The 16,805-nt window shown below is 49.8% G+C and overlaps 2 protein-coding genes across 3 annotated transcripts; one reads left to right on the top strand and one right to left on the bottom strand.

Annotated features, from left to right (window-relative positions):
* The first annotated feature begins 17 nt into the window (after positions 1 to 17).
* On the top strand, positions 18 to 6,485 carry LOC135297478 (serine/arginine-rich splicing factor 7). Its single transcript, XM_064415075.1, has 9 exons — positions 18 to 185; positions 508 to 688; positions 821 to 997; positions 1,886 to 1,960; positions 2,052 to 2,153; positions 2,531 to 2,584; positions 4,608 to 4,652; positions 5,219 to 5,254; positions 6,172 to 6,485. Exons 1-9 carry the CDS (start codon positions 158 to 160, stop codon positions 6,224 to 6,226), a joined length of 753 nt encoding a protein of 250 aa, XP_064271145.1. The 5' UTR covers positions 18 to 157; the 3' UTR covers positions 6,227 to 6,485.
* On the bottom strand, positions 1,009 to 16,710 carry GALM (galactose mutarotase). Of its 2 annotated transcripts, none has more exons than XM_064415068.1 (8): positions 16,385 to 16,710; positions 15,724 to 15,878; positions 12,839 to 13,045; positions 11,395 to 11,476; positions 10,320 to 10,461; positions 10,053 to 10,227; positions 9,463 to 9,574; positions 1,009 to 2,138 (listed from the first exon to the last, which is right to left on the bottom strand). In XM_064415068.1, the coding sequence occupies exons 1-7, from the start codon at positions 16,578 to 16,580 to the stop codon at positions 9,497 to 9,499; spliced, it is 1,035 nt and encodes a 344-aa protein (XP_064271138.1). In that variant the 5' UTR covers positions 16,581 to 16,710; the 3' UTR covers positions 1,009 to 2,138; positions 9,463 to 9,496. The 2 variants fall into 2 exon arrangements, with proteins under 2 accessions (XP_064271138.1, XP_064271136.1); XM_064415066.1 differs by lacking the exon at positions 1,009 to 2,138 and adding an exon at positions 6,028 to 6,209.
* Positions 16,711 to 16,805: the final 95 nt, after the last annotated feature.

The following is a 16,805-nucleotide window of genomic DNA, read 5'->3' as shown; positions in this document are numbered from 1 at the left end:
CACTGCCTCCCCCAATTCCTATTGCAGGCCCCAATTCCCGTTCAGACGCCCGCCCCCCGCGCATGCGCGCCTCCGCGCGGCGCGGGGGAGGCGGGGGAGCAGCTCAGGGGGCAGGCGCGTGCGGCGGCGCGTGCGCGCGGGCGGCGGAGCCGTGGGGATGTCGCGTTACGGCCGCTATGGAGGCGGTGAGAGCTCCCGGGGGCCGCGGGCGGCTGCGCGGGCCGAAAGGCGAGACGGGTGTGGGAGAGAGGCGATCACCGCGGGGAGCTTGGCGGCTGGCGGGCGCCGGCGGGGAGGGGAGGGAGGCGATGCGGCCGCCGCCGCCGTTGTCGCCGCCGCCATTTTGCGTCAGCGGCCGTGGGGGAGGGCGCGCGGCCGGGCGCGCGGCGCGGCGCTGAGGGCGGGAAGGGCCGCGCGGACAAGATGGCGGCGGGCGGGGGAGGCGGGGCGGGGGCTGAGCCCGCTCCCTGTCCCGGCGCCGCGCTGACCCCCCGTCCGCTCCCGCAGAGACCAAGGTGTACGTGGGGAACCTGGGCACGGGCGCCGGCAAAGGCGAGCTGGAGAGAGCCTTCAGCTACTACGGACCGCTGAGAACCGTGTGGATCGCCAGGAACCCGCCGGGGTTCGCCTTCGTGGAGTTCGAAGACCCCCGGGATGCTGAAGATGCTGTCCGTGGACTTGACGGGAAGTACGTGTCCATTCCGCGTGTTTCCCGAGGCTTCTGAGAGAGAATCGGGGTTTATCTCGCTGGTCCTTGTGCTTTAGTAGTTCTGTCATGGACTGAGAGGTTTAACCCAGCCCCTTCGTGGACTCGTTGCAGGGTGATATGCGGCTCCAGGGTCAGGGTGGAAGTATCCACGGGGATGCCGCGCCGCTCCCGCTACGACCGGCCCCCCGCCCGGCGCCCCTTCGACCCCAACGACAGATGCTACGAGTGTGGTGAGAAAGGCCACTATGCCTATGACTGTCACCGCTATAGCCGGCGAAGGAGGAGCAGGTAGGTGCGGGGCCGGGGCAGCCGCGTTGCTTCGCCAGCTCGCTGTTGTGTAGTTCTTGTTAGCAAAGAACACAATGTTACACCAGTTTTCTTTAAAATTTAACGCTAGAATAAATGTATAGGTGTATATTACAATTTGTTGCTATTTCTATCAAATGTTACTATTTTAATAATCAACCTGGTCAAAACCTTTCAGGTTTCTTCGTTTGAGTCAGTCGCCTTGATTCAGAATGTCACGAGCCTTAAGATTTCATGCTGAGGCGCCTTGCAAATCCGACACTTAAGATCCTCCTAGACCTTGAGGTGATCAGCATAAGAGGCCAGATCCCCTCGAGCCATCTACACGTAGCTTCACCTTATTCTTTAAGGGCAGAAAATTTGAGACGGTGACCGCCGTAACAGTAAATTTGGCTTTCAATTGGGGCCCCCCTCCGGTTTAGAAAGAGGAACACCAGATTGACCACATGCCCACCTAGAAAAATCTTCTTGCGTCAATCAAGCCTCACCCTGGCTCATTGGGCTGTCAGTTTGATCGTCGTTAGATTGAAGAGAACACCTACCTAGATGCAGCGCTCGCCTATAGATACTTCTAGATCGTCTAGATCTGCTAGACCTTGGGCCAAAGAGGGTCGACCTGCAAACTTGCAAGGTTTATTTTAAATACGCATTACAGTGTTTTCTATTCTAATGTAATTCTGCAATGTAATTCAGCTTTTAACATTTTTCTAGGTAGTAAAAATGCTCAAGACAAGTAGGCCCAGACATTTTTCCAACTGACAGATGCTAGTTCTTTAGTTGTCTGAAAAAAGTTTTGACTTCAGCAGGGCCTCACACGTGTGGGTTGCTGCAGCTGTCTGCTGATACCTGTTTTTTCTAACCTCAACCCAGGTCCCGGTCCAGATCCCGCTCGAGGTCCCGAGGCAGACGGTATTCCCGGTCACGCAGCCGCAGCCGTGGTAGGAGGTGTGTTTGAGTTTGTCTTTTATCCCTGTTGCCTTCTTTTGCCTAGAAAAAGCTGCACTTGAACAACTCTTGGAATTGTTTTTTTTTGCAGGTCCAGGTCAGCTTCCTATCGTAGGTCCAGGTCCGTGTCTCCTCGTAGGTCTAGGTCCGTGTCTCCCCGCCGGTCCCGGTCGGGTTCCTTGAAGAGATCACGGTAATTAGTACTAATTTTTTCTCTGTGATTTATTTTTGCTGGTGTTTCCTTATTTTATTAGATTCCAGAAGATATTGGATAGCAGGTTTCAAAAGAGGCTGACCTCTGGAAGTCAGCAAGCTTTTAAAAGTTTCTGATAATCCTAGTTAAATTCACAGGCATGCTAATGAGTTTTGAAACCTGAGTCTACCATGACTCAATTTCTTTGTCTAAAATGTCTAACGATCATATATGTCTATGATCATATGTGTCTATAATCATGTAGGTCTTAATGTAGACAATGTCACAATGTAGAAATTAATTTATATAGTTCTGTAATTGTCATCACTTCTTTTTTAGTTTATTTATTTTTCATTTATCTAAATTTTTTATTTCAGGTCTAGATCAAGGTCCAGATCTAGATCCAGATCTGTTACATGGCCCCGAAGCAGGTATGTGACTATAGGTACTTGGTAAAAGTTGCTTAGAAGTCTCCTTAGGGTCTCTAACAACTGTTAAGGGTTTTTTTCCAGGAAAATATGTGTTCTCCCTCCACTAACTTATGGGTCTGTAGTTTTAAAAAGCAGTGAAGAAGATAGTTCTTCCTCTTTTATTCTTTTGCACACCACTGACATTTAGGTCACCATAGTCATCAGAAATACTGGTTTGATCAGGTTGCATTAACAGCTAACAAATGTAGAATTAATCTCAAAAGTTTCTTCTTCTTTGTGTACCACACACAGGATTGGGATTCTTGCTATTATTTTTATGAGAAAGCAGGATGCCCATCCATTAGTGTGTTACTGCTGTATTGTCTGCAGCCAGGCAAGTCTTGAAGGGCTTGCTGCTGTCCTGAGTGTCACAGCTGCAATTCCAGCTCTGTTGAATATCAGTGTCAATCTGCAGGAGTTGATTTTGATTTGAGACAAACGCCCGTCAGAATTATTTTGTACCAATAATAAACATGTCACAGGAGTAACAGTCACTTTATAAAGGAACACAGGATGGTATTTGTTCCTTGAAACTACCTGCCAGTAAGTAAGTGTAGCCTGTGCTTCATGGAGCCTTGTCCTGGCAGGAGGGCTGCCTGGGTGTCCTCCACAAGAGCAATAGTAAATGGAAATTCTGCTCTGGATATGGAATTGCTTATGGCCCAGCCTATCCCTGTGCCTGCTGTGCTGGTTTCAATGGCTGCTCTTTGAAACAAGGAACAGTCAACCATGAAGAAATAGGAAAATACAGGAGAGCTTCAGCTAAAGGGAGCAGGTGGAAAAGCCCACAGCTGAAGGTGGCATTTTCTGTGGATGGACAGCAAGCAGTGATGGGAGTTTTAGGGGAAAGGAGAGATGAAGACCAGATAGCTTAACTAAGAGCAGAAACTCACACAAATAGTCCAGAAGCTGATAAAGAGAGAAGGTTGCCCAGGGCAGTAGAGCAGTGCCTTTCTCTGGCTGGGTACACCTGTGGCTAAACCGTGTTGAATCTTAGTATGGTTGTTCCACCATGACTTAATCATGGTTTATCACTGTCCACTGTCAGTGAAGAGCCAGAAACAGCTACAGGCAGCAGACTCTCAAAGAGGAAAACATCTTGATTTTACCACCATTGTTTTCTCTTTTTGGCACCGTGCTGGTTTTCTGCAGGGTAAAGGATACTTGTAGTGACATTTCTAGACTGTTGTGTGACACTTTGCATTGTAAGTAGGGATTAAGTGTCTGAGGCGTAGGAAGTTACAGATGGACAACTAGCCAGAAGTGGCAGAAGAATTGTGCTTATGTAATTGAAAGATTATTTTTTTACAGAAGAGCCCAAGGAATGCATTGTACCCAGAGACAGGCTCTGGGTTCATGAGGGAGACTAAACTAGTACATGACATTTGCTGGTTTGACACTGTCACAACATGCATCTGGAAATTGTTGTGGAAAGCCTTGGATGTGGAATGTAGAACACTTCTTGGAGGATCTCAAAATTTCAGTGAGGCTTTCAGGCAGTATTAGTGTTCCCATGGTGCAAAAACCTCAAAGGTGGACATTTTATACATTTTTTCATAAGGATTAAGTTCAAACATTAAAAAAAAATACTTGAAGTAAGTGGATATATAAGATGAACTTCACAGAGAAGATACTTCTAAGAATGAGCTGTCGGCCACTGCAGTGGCTGATGTTGCTCAAGTCTAATGAAACCTGCAAGTTTAGAGCAAGGCTTTTTATTATCTCTCTAAAAATACTGGTCAGGATTTGGGTGGTTCCTGTGTTCCTGCCACCTGCATCAGCAAACACTGATCATCAGCTAGGGACCAAAGTACAGAGCAACATGTGCAGCATCCATGTAAAAAGACTTCTTCTGAAACTTAGCAGGCAAAACCCTGAAAACTTGCAGGATTCTGTGTATTCAGCATGACATGCTCATCCTGCTGTCCCAAACATGGGAACCTGCATGTTCTGTTTCCCTGCTGAGCTGTGTTTTTTCTTGCAGGTCTAGGTCTCATGGCAGATCAAAGTCTGGCTCGCCAGCTAAGAGGTGAGCACACACACACAGAGCCTGCTGTAGCATCTCAAATTTAGGCTTGCATGATTAACAGAGCCTGGTCCTTTAGAAAAATACCCCCCTAACATGGGTCCCCAGCTAATCTCTTTGTGATATGACAGAAATGATGGCATTTCCTCTGCAGCTCTTTGGAACACGTTCCTTACCTGTCTCTGGGTTTTCATTAACTTTTTGTTGTTTCCAACATAGTACTAATTTTTGTGCTCAGTTCTGTTAAATTTTTCTATCCATCAGATAAAGACCTTGGGCTCTGTTAATGCTTTTCATAAAACAGCAGTCTGGTGATGTTGCTTTTCTCAAAGCCTCACCTTAGTACCACCTGTTGTTTTTCTGTTTGTCTGCTGAAGAAAGTTGCTTCAAATGCATCTCCACACTAAATAAATGGAGAATCCCTGTCAGAGTAAAAGTTGATCTGAAAACTACCATTGGGAAGAGCTGGCTAGATTCCTGTAATTCACTTGCTGTTAGGTTGGGGGTGTTTTAAACATAAAAGTTGCATTTGACATTTAAGCTGCATTGATGCTGTTCTGTTTTGGCAGCCGGTCAAAGTCCCGGTCACCGTCTCCAAAGAGAAGGTACGTTGGTCTCCCTGCTAATAGCAGAGACTCCCTAGAGCTGGCATTTTAGTGTCTGCACTGAACTCTGCTGAGGAGTTTGCTGCTTGTAGGAAAGTCCTGGAGAGGTGTTTTGTCTTTCACAGCAATAATGTTGTGGTTGAGGCTTTTTATATGGTAATATGTATATGTGGTGATAAATGCTCAGGGTTATGTAGCAGTGTCTTCTTGTTGTCTGCTCCCCAGTTCTTCTGTTTCACTGACGGTTTTATTGCACAGACACTGAGCTTAAAGCATAGAATAAATGTAGGAAGTCAGCTTTCAGTCTCATTAAATGCTACACTGACATTGGGGAAGGTACCCTGGAAGGTACAGTACCCTGGTACAGCAGTCAGGAATGAAGAATCAGACCTGTTATGTTCACTGCTGTTAGATTATTTTTTTTTCTTCTGCAGTAAGTCAGTAAATAGTCCTCTCTATCTCTGTATATGCACAGAGTAATGTGTAGAATATGTGGAGTGGCAGAATCAGCAGCAATTTTTCCCTAATCAGAATTCTTTAATAGTTCATTTTTACAACTTTAGTGTCAAACAATCACAAAGGCATGAAAAAGTGCTCAGAAATGCTGAGTGATCACCATGATAGGTTTTGACAAGCTGCTGTATCAGAACAGTGAAGAAGTATCTTGCCCTGTGGAGGTCACGATAAGTAATACCCTTTGGATGGCCTCACAGGGATCTCATTTTAAAAATAACAGTAAAGAAAAAAAGTGTTATCTCCAGATCATCAACCCATTAACTTTTGTCAGTAGTGATTGGTTATTTTATTTAAAAAGTGCTTAAAGGGAGCCAGTCTTGGTATACTCCTGTTGCTTTTTCCTGTATTTGTGATTCCCAAGCAACTACTGAAATGTTAATTGTGGATTGTTTTCCTTTCAGCCGTTCACCGTCAGGAAGCCCTCAACGAAGTGCAAGTCCTGAAAGAATGGATTAAAGTTATGAAGTTAATCTTTTAGGAAGAAAGTTATTTTGCTTACATTATTATAAGGGATTTTGTGGTGTCTTTGTAAATGTAAGAATGTAGATAGAAGAGTATATCAACTAAAATTTGGCATGATCTGGGTCTTCTGAGTTAGTCACACCAATAGACTAGCACAGGTCTCTTTTTATTGTATGAATTAACTTCCTGTGATATGAAAATGTGGGACTTTTTTATTGGCACATTGAAATAAAATGTGTATTTTTAACTAAAACTTCTCTGTAGTAACCCTGCTGCTTCTGTTAATGTTTGGGTAATTTTAGCTGTGTGCCATGTAACGTGGATGAAAAATGTCTAAAATGGGAATCACTGATCCCAGCTGGTGTCTTCTCAATGTCATCACCTTTCACATCTACTGTTGAATGGTCTTTGGTGAAAGGATCAGTTCCTGTTCTCCTTGAAATGGAATTTAAAATCCATCTCTGTCTGCAGATGGATAAAAATTTGCATATGCCCTTTTCATGCCTTGATATTTAGCGGGCATCCATTTTTCTGCCTGATCTGCTTATTCTGCAAAGCTCATTCTCTGGTGTTTGACTGTTGCTACCAGATGCCTCAAAAATCTAAGGAAAAACTTTCCTCCAAAACACATCTTTTAAGCAAATAACATCTGCAGAAAGCTTTAAAGGTAATAGCAATTATTAATAATTTGAGAATTGCTACTTTCACTTGTTGCATTTTTTAGTTCCTTGGGCTGTTGATGTAAAGAAAACTTTTTAAAATACCTCAAAGCGTGTTTTCCTTTTTTGAGGGAAGATCCTTAAAATGAAAGACTATAGCTGCCCTCAGGAGTTCTAACCTCCTTCACAGAAACTGGTATGGTTGTGAAGCAGCCCATATCCTGGAGATGGCTTTGTTGAATGATCCAAATTTCTTACAGCAAATACACAACCTGCAGGAGTCATTATTTGTGTATAGGTGTGTCAAATTGTCCTCACTTTGTATGAAGGAATTGCATGACAAAGCACTTCAGCACAGATCACAGCAAGGGACTGGCAACAGTGTTGGACTGTGAGCAAAAAAAGCCGGTAGGCAGAGGGGTGAAAAGTCTATTTTCTTTTTGCTGGGATTGGCTATCTGGCAGAAATAAAGGCCAGTTTGAGCAGCAGGTAAGCACTGAAATGGAAAGCCAGGCCTGTTTGGGCTTCCAATGAAATCTATCAGCAGTTTACTTCCACTGTGTAAACCACAGCAGAACAGCTTAAATAAAGTTACAAGATGATTTTGTTACACGTGGGGTAACACATGGTTTTCAAGAAACAGATTTCCTGTTAATGACTGCATGGAGCTTTTCCGGTGGATGAGTCAACAGTCCAGATCCTGAAGGTGCTGTTCTGCTGCAGCATCCTCTGGCCTTTATTCCTGGTCCTCGCTGTGCCTGGATCCTCTCTGGGGCTCACCATGGCCACTGGTGTTCCTGGTGGATTCTGGCCATAGTCACAAACCCCACTGTGGCAGGGCTGACACAAATGTCACCCCGCAGTGACTTAGCCCAAATGCCTGGAGCCTGTGATACGTGTTTGGAATATTTTGCTGGTTGTGCATTGTGTACCTGGTGAGAGGCACACGTGCGCCACTGCTCTGGAATTTCATCACCTTTTCTTTTCTGTACTCTCAAGGCAAACCTGCTCCACAATAAACCTGCAGACTGACACGACAGCTCTACTGGTACCTGTTTTTCAGTACCCAGAGACACTGGAAGACTGAGCAGAAGAGCCTGGGGCTTCTAGGGGGGCTGGGGTTCCTCTAAACCCAGACATGAGAACCTGAGCAAGGAGCGGGGCTCTGCTGGTGCGGACAGCCAGTCTGAAGGACAGCCAGCACTTGGAAGGTGCTGAGGGGGAGCAGTGACAAAGATGGCATCTGTGCTTTTGTGCAGCTGTGCTGTCCAAAACTCAGCTTTGGCCTGAGTTTGGTAGGATTTCCCCACAAATTCCATGCAGTGTTTGTGAGCAGTTGGAAAAGATGCCGTGACACAGGGGTGTGTTGTGGGACTGGTGCTGCTGTGACCCGGTGCCTCTGGGCAGGATGTGCACACCCCACACAGGCTGGCTGCGGGTGGGGGCAAGGGAAGTGTATCTCAGGTCTCCAGTGTGGTGGGCAAACCCCACTCTCAGGGAAAACGGGGTTCCCCTGGTTTGCACCTGGTGTTCCCTGTTGGTGGGCTTTGTTCTGCAAGGGATACCAGCCCTCACAGACAATGACCTGTGCACAGCAGGAGAGTAGTGGGCCTGTCTAGTCTTTAGGTGTCAGGGTGGCAGAACTGACTGTGACAGAGCTGCCACATTTGCCAGCCCAATGGCCAGGCACTTCCCCTGGGGGCAAGGGCATTCCTGCATCTCTGCACTGAGGAAGCATGGTGAAGTGCTGCAGGCCCTGGCTGCAGCAGCATGGCAGGAGAAGGTGGGACACAGTGCCTAATGCAAGGACTGTCTGCCTGTTTCCCTGGGGAGTGGGCTATCAGCTCCCTAATAAGATAGTCCTGTCACCCCCTGGCTTGTGCCAATTTTTTGGAACCCTCAGAAACATGGAGGTTTTCATCACATAGTTCCCTGATCCAGGACTTTGGAGATTTCATGTGGAAACAGTGTTAGGATGATGGGTTTTCTCCTGCACTTGTATATTCAGGACTAAATGGGTGTGCCCAGTTCAGGAACCAAGGCAGAACACAGGAGTTTAACCAGAGCACCCAGGGCAGCCAGCTGGGATAATCCCAGTACACTTATAAGAAATACAACACAACACACACCGTCCTCCTCAAAGCTATCCTGCATGAGCACTGCATGAGCACTGCACAGCACCTAAAGAGAGCACTCTTATGGAAGGAACAGATGTTGTAACAAACAACCACAACTGCATCAGCCTTCCCACATGCTCCACGTGAATATTACTAGATATTCCCTTGCTGTCATTGGAGTCGTGCCCCTAAACAAGGTGTTTTCAGTGCATTTTTAGCATTTTTACTGCAAAACAAAACCCAACGCCCAGGGTGAGAAGCTGGACAGAGTGTAAGACTTTGGCACAGACCAGACAGCAGCAGAGATGGTGACAGGAGCTAGAGCCAGCAGAAACCACGTGTGGAAACCACAGAGGAGGATAAAGGCTCCCAGATCAGATGCATCACCCAGGGTAGCTGGAAAGCTCTGTTTGGCACCTGGCAGGATTTCTGGCTCAGCTGTGGAGGCACTTACCCCTCTCAGTGCTGGCAGTCAGCAGCCCTCCTCCTCAAGCAGTGCTGAACACAAGCCACGTGGTGTGGTTGTACTCCTCACCCGGACGGAGCAGGGCATTGGGAAAGTGAGGCTGGGGAGAAGCAGCAGCACATCAGTGACTGTGAGCACATTCTGTGGGAAGCATGGCTGTATCCCTTTGTTCTTCCCAAGGCATATTCCCACAGCTCCCCCCAGCCGTTTCCAGCAGCAGTGTGTAACCACCCACCACTTGCCAGGGGGCTGAGTGGGTGAGTCCCATCACTGGTTGAATCCAGGCTGTGAGGAACGATTCAGATATGAGAGGATGTGGCAAGACCCCAGTGGGGCCATCTGCTCTAGACCCCACACCTTTGGGAAGCTGGGCTGCACAGGGCCAGTCTTTATTGCACTGACAGATCCCTGTCTAAAGCCACTGTGACCTGTGGCTCCCTCATTTCTGGTGTCTGCAGTGTTCCCTTGACAAGGAGACTCTGTTCCTACATTTAGGGCCCAGAAACATGAAGGGTGGTGGGGGTATGTCCCCTGCCACAGGACCCAAGTAACCCGTGGGACAGGAATGGACAGCTCACCTTGTTAACGGCATCAGGCCAGTTCTGGGTTTCCAGGCAGAAAGCTGAGTGCTTGGGGTACGTGGCAGCACCTTTGCCCTTCAGGGAGCCATCCAGGAAGTTCCCAGTGTAAAACTGGATGCCAGGCTGGGTGGTGTGAACCTCCATGGTCCTGCCGGTGGGGGGGTGGAACACCCTGCGGAGATGCCAGTGGAGGATGACACGGGCTGGCTGAATGGGCACCCCCTGGCTCCAGGGGTGGGAACTCCTGCCAAGGACCCAGCCTACCTAGCCCCAAGGCGTCGATCCTGTCCCTGATGCAGGCAGAAGTTGTGGTCAAAGCCATCCAGGTGAAACTTCTGCAAGTGCTTGCCCAGCTCCACAGGCTTCCGGAGATCAAATCCAGTGCCCTCCACAGTGGCCACCTCCCCTAAGCAAGGGGAACAGCAGGCTCAGCCACTCAGCCACATGCCAGCAAACCCTACCTTGTCCCCCAGCATAGCTGGCAGCTCCTGGGGACATTGCTGTACTCAGCAGGGACAGAGCACAGACAAGGAGCAAGAAAACACATGAAGTTTGTGTGTGTACAAACCCAGCATTTTCTCCCTTGTCCTTGTAAGACTGCTATGGGCATACAGTGTCCTGTGATAAAGCAGTACAAACAACCCCAGGACATACTAAGCACAGTGCAAAACAGTCACTCCAACCCAAAGATTTTGCATGGAGGGCAGACTAAATGTCTTGGGAAAAAAATGAAACCATTCCAATTCAGGCACTTACATAAAATACAGCAGGTATTGCTGTATTTAGGGGGGATGTAGGGGTCTGTCTTTAATAATTGCACCAATCTTATTTTCACCCCAAGACTAAGACTACCCACACAAGAAGGAACTGCAAAAGGCAGGGGTAGCAAGCTGGCCACAACTAAGATGTCCATGGTGAAAGCAGCAGGGACAAGTGGGCAGTGGATTGGGTATGGCCTTAAGCTCTTCCCTATTTGTCCACAAGCATAGCACACCAAGCTGAGCAGAAGCCACCTGGACCAAAGAATCCACTCCTCCAGGTGCCACAGGCAGCTTGTCTCCTGGATGGACCCACAAAACAGCCTCACATCCCATGTGCCTCTGGCCCCATTTCCAGCTGCTCCGCCTGCTCCCTGGGGCTGGTGATGGGCCCGGTTACCAGCACCTGGCTCTGCCCCCCCTGCTCATGTGCAGTGGGACTGAACCCAAAGGTGAGGGCCCTGCTGTGCCTGGGGTCCCCTGGCTGCTGGTGTGTCCCCTTGCCAGGCAGTGCTGCTGCCCACAGCCACCAACACTGCTCATAAAGATCACTTCCACCTGGTGCCACAGGCACCACTCACCAGTAGGGATCTGGGTGCTGTCCACAGGCAGGTAGGAATCTGCTTCAATGGAGATCTCATGGTCATAGACATCCCGGGAGCCCTGCAGGAGGATGGGAAATGCTGGGATTCCTGGGGCAGCCTCTGTTCAAGCAGCCCTAAGCACAGTTGTGAAGTGACAGACCACAGTGGTGCCCCAGCTGATCTGGTAGTGCCTGGAGCACCTCCTGGCCCTCATTCCATCTTGATCTTGGGCACAGGACAAAGGTATTAGCCTGGGTGAAAACCTTCATGGGCCCTAGGAGCTGTAAATCCCACAGGATGAGGCCATCAGTCTGTACTTGCACCTCACTGAGGGCTACCACCCTGCAGACTGACCAGCCAAAACATGCTGGTTGCTGAGCACACAGCAGCAGGGAGAAGGGGAAGGAAGCAAGCAAGGGGAAATGCAACCCATCCCCCTGTCTCATCTGCATCGCTGCAGGGGTGTGCTCCTCCTCCTCTTCCACAGCCTCAGGAATGCTGGCAGGGAACGGGCTGGCTGGAAGGGGAGCAGGCTCAAAGTTGAGCCTTCAGGTCACTATCTAATCTGAGCAGCAATTTCGTGCCCAAAGGTCTCCTTTTCCTCTGGAACACGCCTGAGCTGCACACTGCAAGTGTTGGTATTGCTGCACCCCTGGGAGCACCAGCACCAACAACTGCACAGCCATCCTCAGGGCAGCAGCCTGGGCACAGCTCCTGCTCAGGGGGCTGAGTTGTCTCTCACAAACACTTTTAAGGGCCTTTGTCTCACATCCAAGTGTGACTGCACTGTATTATCCCGTGGCTCTGCCCAGCAACACTTTATTTCTCAGATCCTTTTCCTCCAAGCCCAGTTATAAACTGTGAGATTAAAACACAGCTGCAATTCACCATCCATGTGGTGGACATGACCCTGCACAGGTGTGTGGGAGCCCTCTGCATGCTGCTGCTGCAACCTTGCTAGTCTGCAATCCTGGCTATCTCACATCCTCTCTCTGTGATGTTTCTTCTGCCCATTTTGACCTGGGTATTTTGGTGCTGCCACTCCAGGCCCTGGTTTTGACCTGTATCACCCTCTCAGAATACAACTAAGAAATGCCAGGCCACCACTAGGGCATGCCAGCCCTGCACCTCCTCCTCAATCTTCCCAAGTGATGAGGAGAGAGCAAAACTCCCCAGTTACACACAAAAGGAGAACCAACATGCTCAGCTGGGTGTCTCTGTTCAAGAAGCCCTGAGACCATGTGTCCTCAGCTGGGATCCACGTATGATTCGTTCCTGTTCCTGCATGCAGCCCATGATGCACAGAGACAACCTTCACTGTTGTGTCCCCAAAACCACGATGTGTCCCCAGACCAGCACATTGGTGCCAGTGACCATCCCACGGGTGCCCAGGCTTTCTTGCCTGCACAGTTTGTCTCCACGGGGCCCATCCCTCACTTACCTGCCCTGCCAGGTTGAAGTACGCGTGGTTTGTCAGGTTGATGGGGGTTGTCTTGCTGGTCTGGGCCTGGTAGTTGATGGCCAGCTCCCTGCCACTAAGGGTGTAGGTGACCCAGACCTTCAGGTCACCAGGGTAGCCTTCCTCGCCATCGGGGCTGAGCCGGAAGAAGCGGACACCGTTCGGGAGCACCTCGGCGCTCCAGAGAAACTGCACGGAGCATGGCCTTGGTGAGACAGGGATGGGAACACAGTGCCCTCCCTCCTGCCCCAGGCCGGGCTAAAACCAGGCACCCAAGGGATGCTGCACTGAACCAAAGGCTTTTTCAATCACCTTTCCAAAGAAAACACAAGCACTACCAGCAGGGAACAAGCCTTTCCACTGAGCAGCCAAACAAAGGAGGCAATTTGGCAGCCTGACAGGTCTGCTCCAGCCTGTGTTATGCCATGTCTGAGAGCCCACAAGTTTGATTTTTGCCCTGCAGCTGGACTTCTCCCCCTTTCCATGGATTTTCTCATGTGCAACACCACTTCAACAAGCTGCCACCTAGGCCCTGGCTTCCAGTGTAAGAACACACTGGGGGCTCCTGCCCAGGGGCTGGGGTTGGGTTAAATCTGGGTAGCAGATATGCTGTCAGACACATCCAGAGAACTGGGACCTCTCTGGTTCTTGTCCCTGCCAGCAGCCTGCACCAGTGCTCAGCTTGGAGCCAAACATGCTGGCAAGGGAAGCAAGCCAGCCCACTGTACTCAGCTGCCCAGACAGCCTGTTTGGCCCTACCAGGGCCTCATGCTGGGAGGATGGATGTGCAACAAGAGGCTCTCTGAAGCTTCACATTTCCCTGAGGAATAGTTACTGTCTAATCAAAGTGGAATAAAGATTTAGAAACAGGGGCCAGCTCCACCCTGAGTTGTTCCCTCTCATGTCCTACACAGAAATCACCAACATGGGGCATGGTCAAAAGCCATCATTTTCACCAAACACAGAACCTGAGGGTGACAAATACACCTGGCTGCAGAGTAGGCCCTCCTACACAGTGTGCAGTTTGACTGCAGCTTCCATGGCTACAGTAAGGATGCTGCGGGTTTTAAGTAGAAGTTTCTATTTAAGTTCTTTGAAAAAAAGCTTTTAAAGTCCAGGAAACGTACAGGTATCACTATTTTTTTCTAAGATAAGAGAGTTATTTTCAAAAATCCCCCAGCAGTGTGGTCACACACTGCAGCCCTGTAAGTGCAGCTGCAAAATGCTCTCATCAGACCACACGCTGACCGCAGCACTGATGTCTGCAAAATCAGGAAAAGCTCAGAAGATGACCAAGATAATCACAGCCAAATGCCAGTATGTGGTTTTTGTTGGGGATGACCAGTTAGGGCTCACTGTCTCTGAACAGTGACTGTTTCCTGGCTGGAGGGGGTCTTGGGCAGGTGTCCAAGCGCGCCCTGTGGGCCAAAGGACACAAAGCTCTGGCTGGGAGATGTTGCTACCTTGTCCCCAGCAAGCTGGTGAGACTTCTGCAAGCAAGCAAGGTGAAGAAGCAGAAGAAGAGACCACATCCCCTGCCTGCAGAAAACAGCCTGGAAGCCTTGGGTGTGAAGAATTGCATGTTTTCAGCTGCACATCACAGGTGTCAGGGTGTAGAAAGAAACTTTAAACCAACCAAACTGTCCTCTTTGGGGGTACAACACCCAAGCTATCCCCAGTGCTCCCTTTTTTCTAAGGCTGCTGAGAAGCATTTCATCCCAACCTGAAGCCAGTTCACACTGTGATTTTTTTTCAGGCACCCTGGCTTTTTTCCCATCAGCCTAGATTCCTTTCACAAAAAAATTCCCATTAACCCCACGAAAGCAGCTGCACCAGCACATTCATGTGCTCTTTGGGGTAAATGGTGGATCAGCTACTTGATGGTTACAAATGCACTTGATCCAACAAAACCCAAGGCTTCAGGAATGCAGAGACTTCTGAGCCTGCTCTGCAATGGAGCAAGGCTTTCAAGAGATTCTCCACTGCTCTTACCATCTGTACACAAATACCTGACTTGACAACAGGGAAAAAGCTGAGTGCCCTGGGGCCAGGGAAAGGCTGTTTCATCTCAGGAGGTCGTAGGGGAGGGCTGGGAAAGAGAGACAGTGATCCTGGATCCTGGGGCATTTTGCAGGCCTGATCTAATCCCCCTCTGCTGTGAGTCAGAGTGAGAGCCCTGGGGACATGTTGCAGGATGAAAGCGGCACCAAAGGGGGCAATGCAATGACCGAACCTGCAGCACCACCCTGCTCTCACCTTACTCGGGAGTGCTGTCACAGGCGAGCAACCATGATAAGTTTCTGCAAACTCGCTTGTCCTTGTCCTTGTCCTTTTGACTCTGGGAGGAGCTAAGGGCAGGTAACAGCCGTGAAAATGCAGGTGGAAATGAGTCTGCATGGACAGACCACTGTTCCCAAGGAAACTTTCTTTGGGCACTTGCACAACTCCATGATGCACTCCAGGGTGGTGCAGCTGGTGCCTGGGGAGCCTCCCTTGCTCCTGAGGGTAGGTCCTCACTGCTGTGTCCCAACCTGGGCTGTGCAGAAGCAGCACCTTGCCCAGAACAACCCTGCCAGAACTCAGGGGCTCATGAGGCTCAGGGCTGCAGTCACAGAGGAAGCACAACAACCCTCTGCTCAGCATCCAAGGATGACATAAGTGAGCCCTGCAAACTCAGGCAAAGACAAGCCAACCCAACAGCTTGCAGGATCTGTCTCACTTCCCCCTATTTCTGCACTCACAGCACTTTCTGACCTGATTCAACTCAGTAACCACCTGAAAATGCTACAGGGTTCAGGGGTGTAGACATCACACGCTCTTGCCGTAACCCCACACGTTGTATGCTGACAGGACACTGGGATTTTCACCTTGTCAAATCCCTTGGCTCCTCCATGCAGGCTGTTGGGCCCGTTGTTGATGAACAGCTGATAATCCTTCCCATCCAGATTGAACTTCCCGTTCGCAATCCTGTTGGCAACACGGCCCACAACACAACCAAAGAACGGGTGCTTCCCCCTGTAACCTGGCCAGAGAAACAGCACACGGTTAAATAGAACCACTGGAAGAGGTCGGGTGGTCTCCAGGACCTGCCCATCCTGCTTAAGGACTCAGAGGTGTCTCTCCCTGCTTCCCTAAATAGGTGACTGCAATCCCAGCGTTTCACAGAACACACAGCTCATTAGTCATGTGCATCTTTGATTAACACAGCCTGATGGGATCTTGTATTCTTTGCAGATTCGAAGAAAAGCCCTCTGTCACTGCCAGTTAAGGAATGACTCAGAACTGCCCCAACAGAGTGGCACACTCCCACCCTCGCTGTCCCTGGTCCACGTCCACCACAGAGGCCAGGAGAGGCAGCAGGAATCTGTCAGTGCAGACCGAGATACAGCAGTTTCTGACTGGCACCTTCAGCCCATGATTGGCCTTACAAGCCGGTCAGGCAGTGTGGCAGTAAACCAGTAAGTGCCGGTTAAACTGCCTGATTGTGGGTTATTTTTTTTTTCTTCAAATAAACGTATTAATACCCACCTTCTAAAGTGTCAAATCCTAGGACAATATCTGAAAACCGCCCATCCCTGTCTTTTGTCTCCAGAGTGGTGATGATGCACCCAAAAGACAGGATCTCCACTCTCACGCTGTCCGACTCTAAGACGAACTTCTCCACCTCTCCGCCTCCCTCCTCCGGGGGCATCCGCCCGAACGCCTCTCTCCGCACCGTCGTCATCGCTCCCTAGAGCCGGCCGCCGGCACCTCCGGCGGGAGCCGCAGCCCTGCCGGGGAAGGACGCTGAGGACGAAGAAGCAATGGCGGCGGCTGCGGAGCACTCCCAGCTCCAAAGGGCAGCCAGTGCAACCGCCGGGCGCTTCTCGTGCGGGGCGGAGCCGCCCCGTGCCCGGCCGAGCGGAGCGCCGCGCATCCCGGGCTGTCACCGCGGGACAGCGGAGCCGGG

Source organism: Passer domesticus, chromosome 3, assembly GCF_036417665.1.
Source record: "Passer domesticus isolate bPasDom1 chromosome 3, bPasDom1.hap1, whole genome shotgun sequence".
NCBI classification, from domain to species: Eukaryota; Metazoa; Chordata; class Aves; order Passeriformes; family Passeridae; genus Passer; species Passer domesticus.
Note: the sequence above shows the minus strand (reverse complement) of the source record. Positions and strands in the feature narration are given on the sequence as shown.

Bases quoted from the DNA above. Each gene is read 5' to 3' on its own strand.
- LOC135297478 (XM_064415075.1), top strand. From the start codon at position 158: ATGTCGCGTTACGGCCGCTATGGAGGCG. The intron at 998-1,885 runs GTAGGTGCGGGG...ACCTCAACCCAG, and splicing joins AGCCGGCGAAGGAGGAGCAG to GTCCCGGTCCAGATCCCGCT. The intron at 4,653-5,218 runs GTGAGCACACAC...CTGTTTTGGCAG, and splicing joins TCTGGCTCGCCAGCTAAGAG to CCGGTCAAAGTCCCGGTCAC.
- GALM (XM_064415068.1), bottom strand. From the start codon at position 16,580: ATGACGACGGTGCGGAGAGAGGCGTTCGGGCGGATGCCCCCGGAGGAG. The intron at 11,477-12,838 runs GTAAGTGAGGGA...ATCCTCCTGCAG, and splicing joins ACTTCAACCTGGCAGGGCAG to GGCTCCCGGGATGTCTATGA. The intron at 10,462-11,394 runs GTGAGTGGTGCC...CCCCTTGCTTAG, and splicing joins CAGCACCCAGATCCCTACTG to GGGAGGTGGCCACTGTGGAG.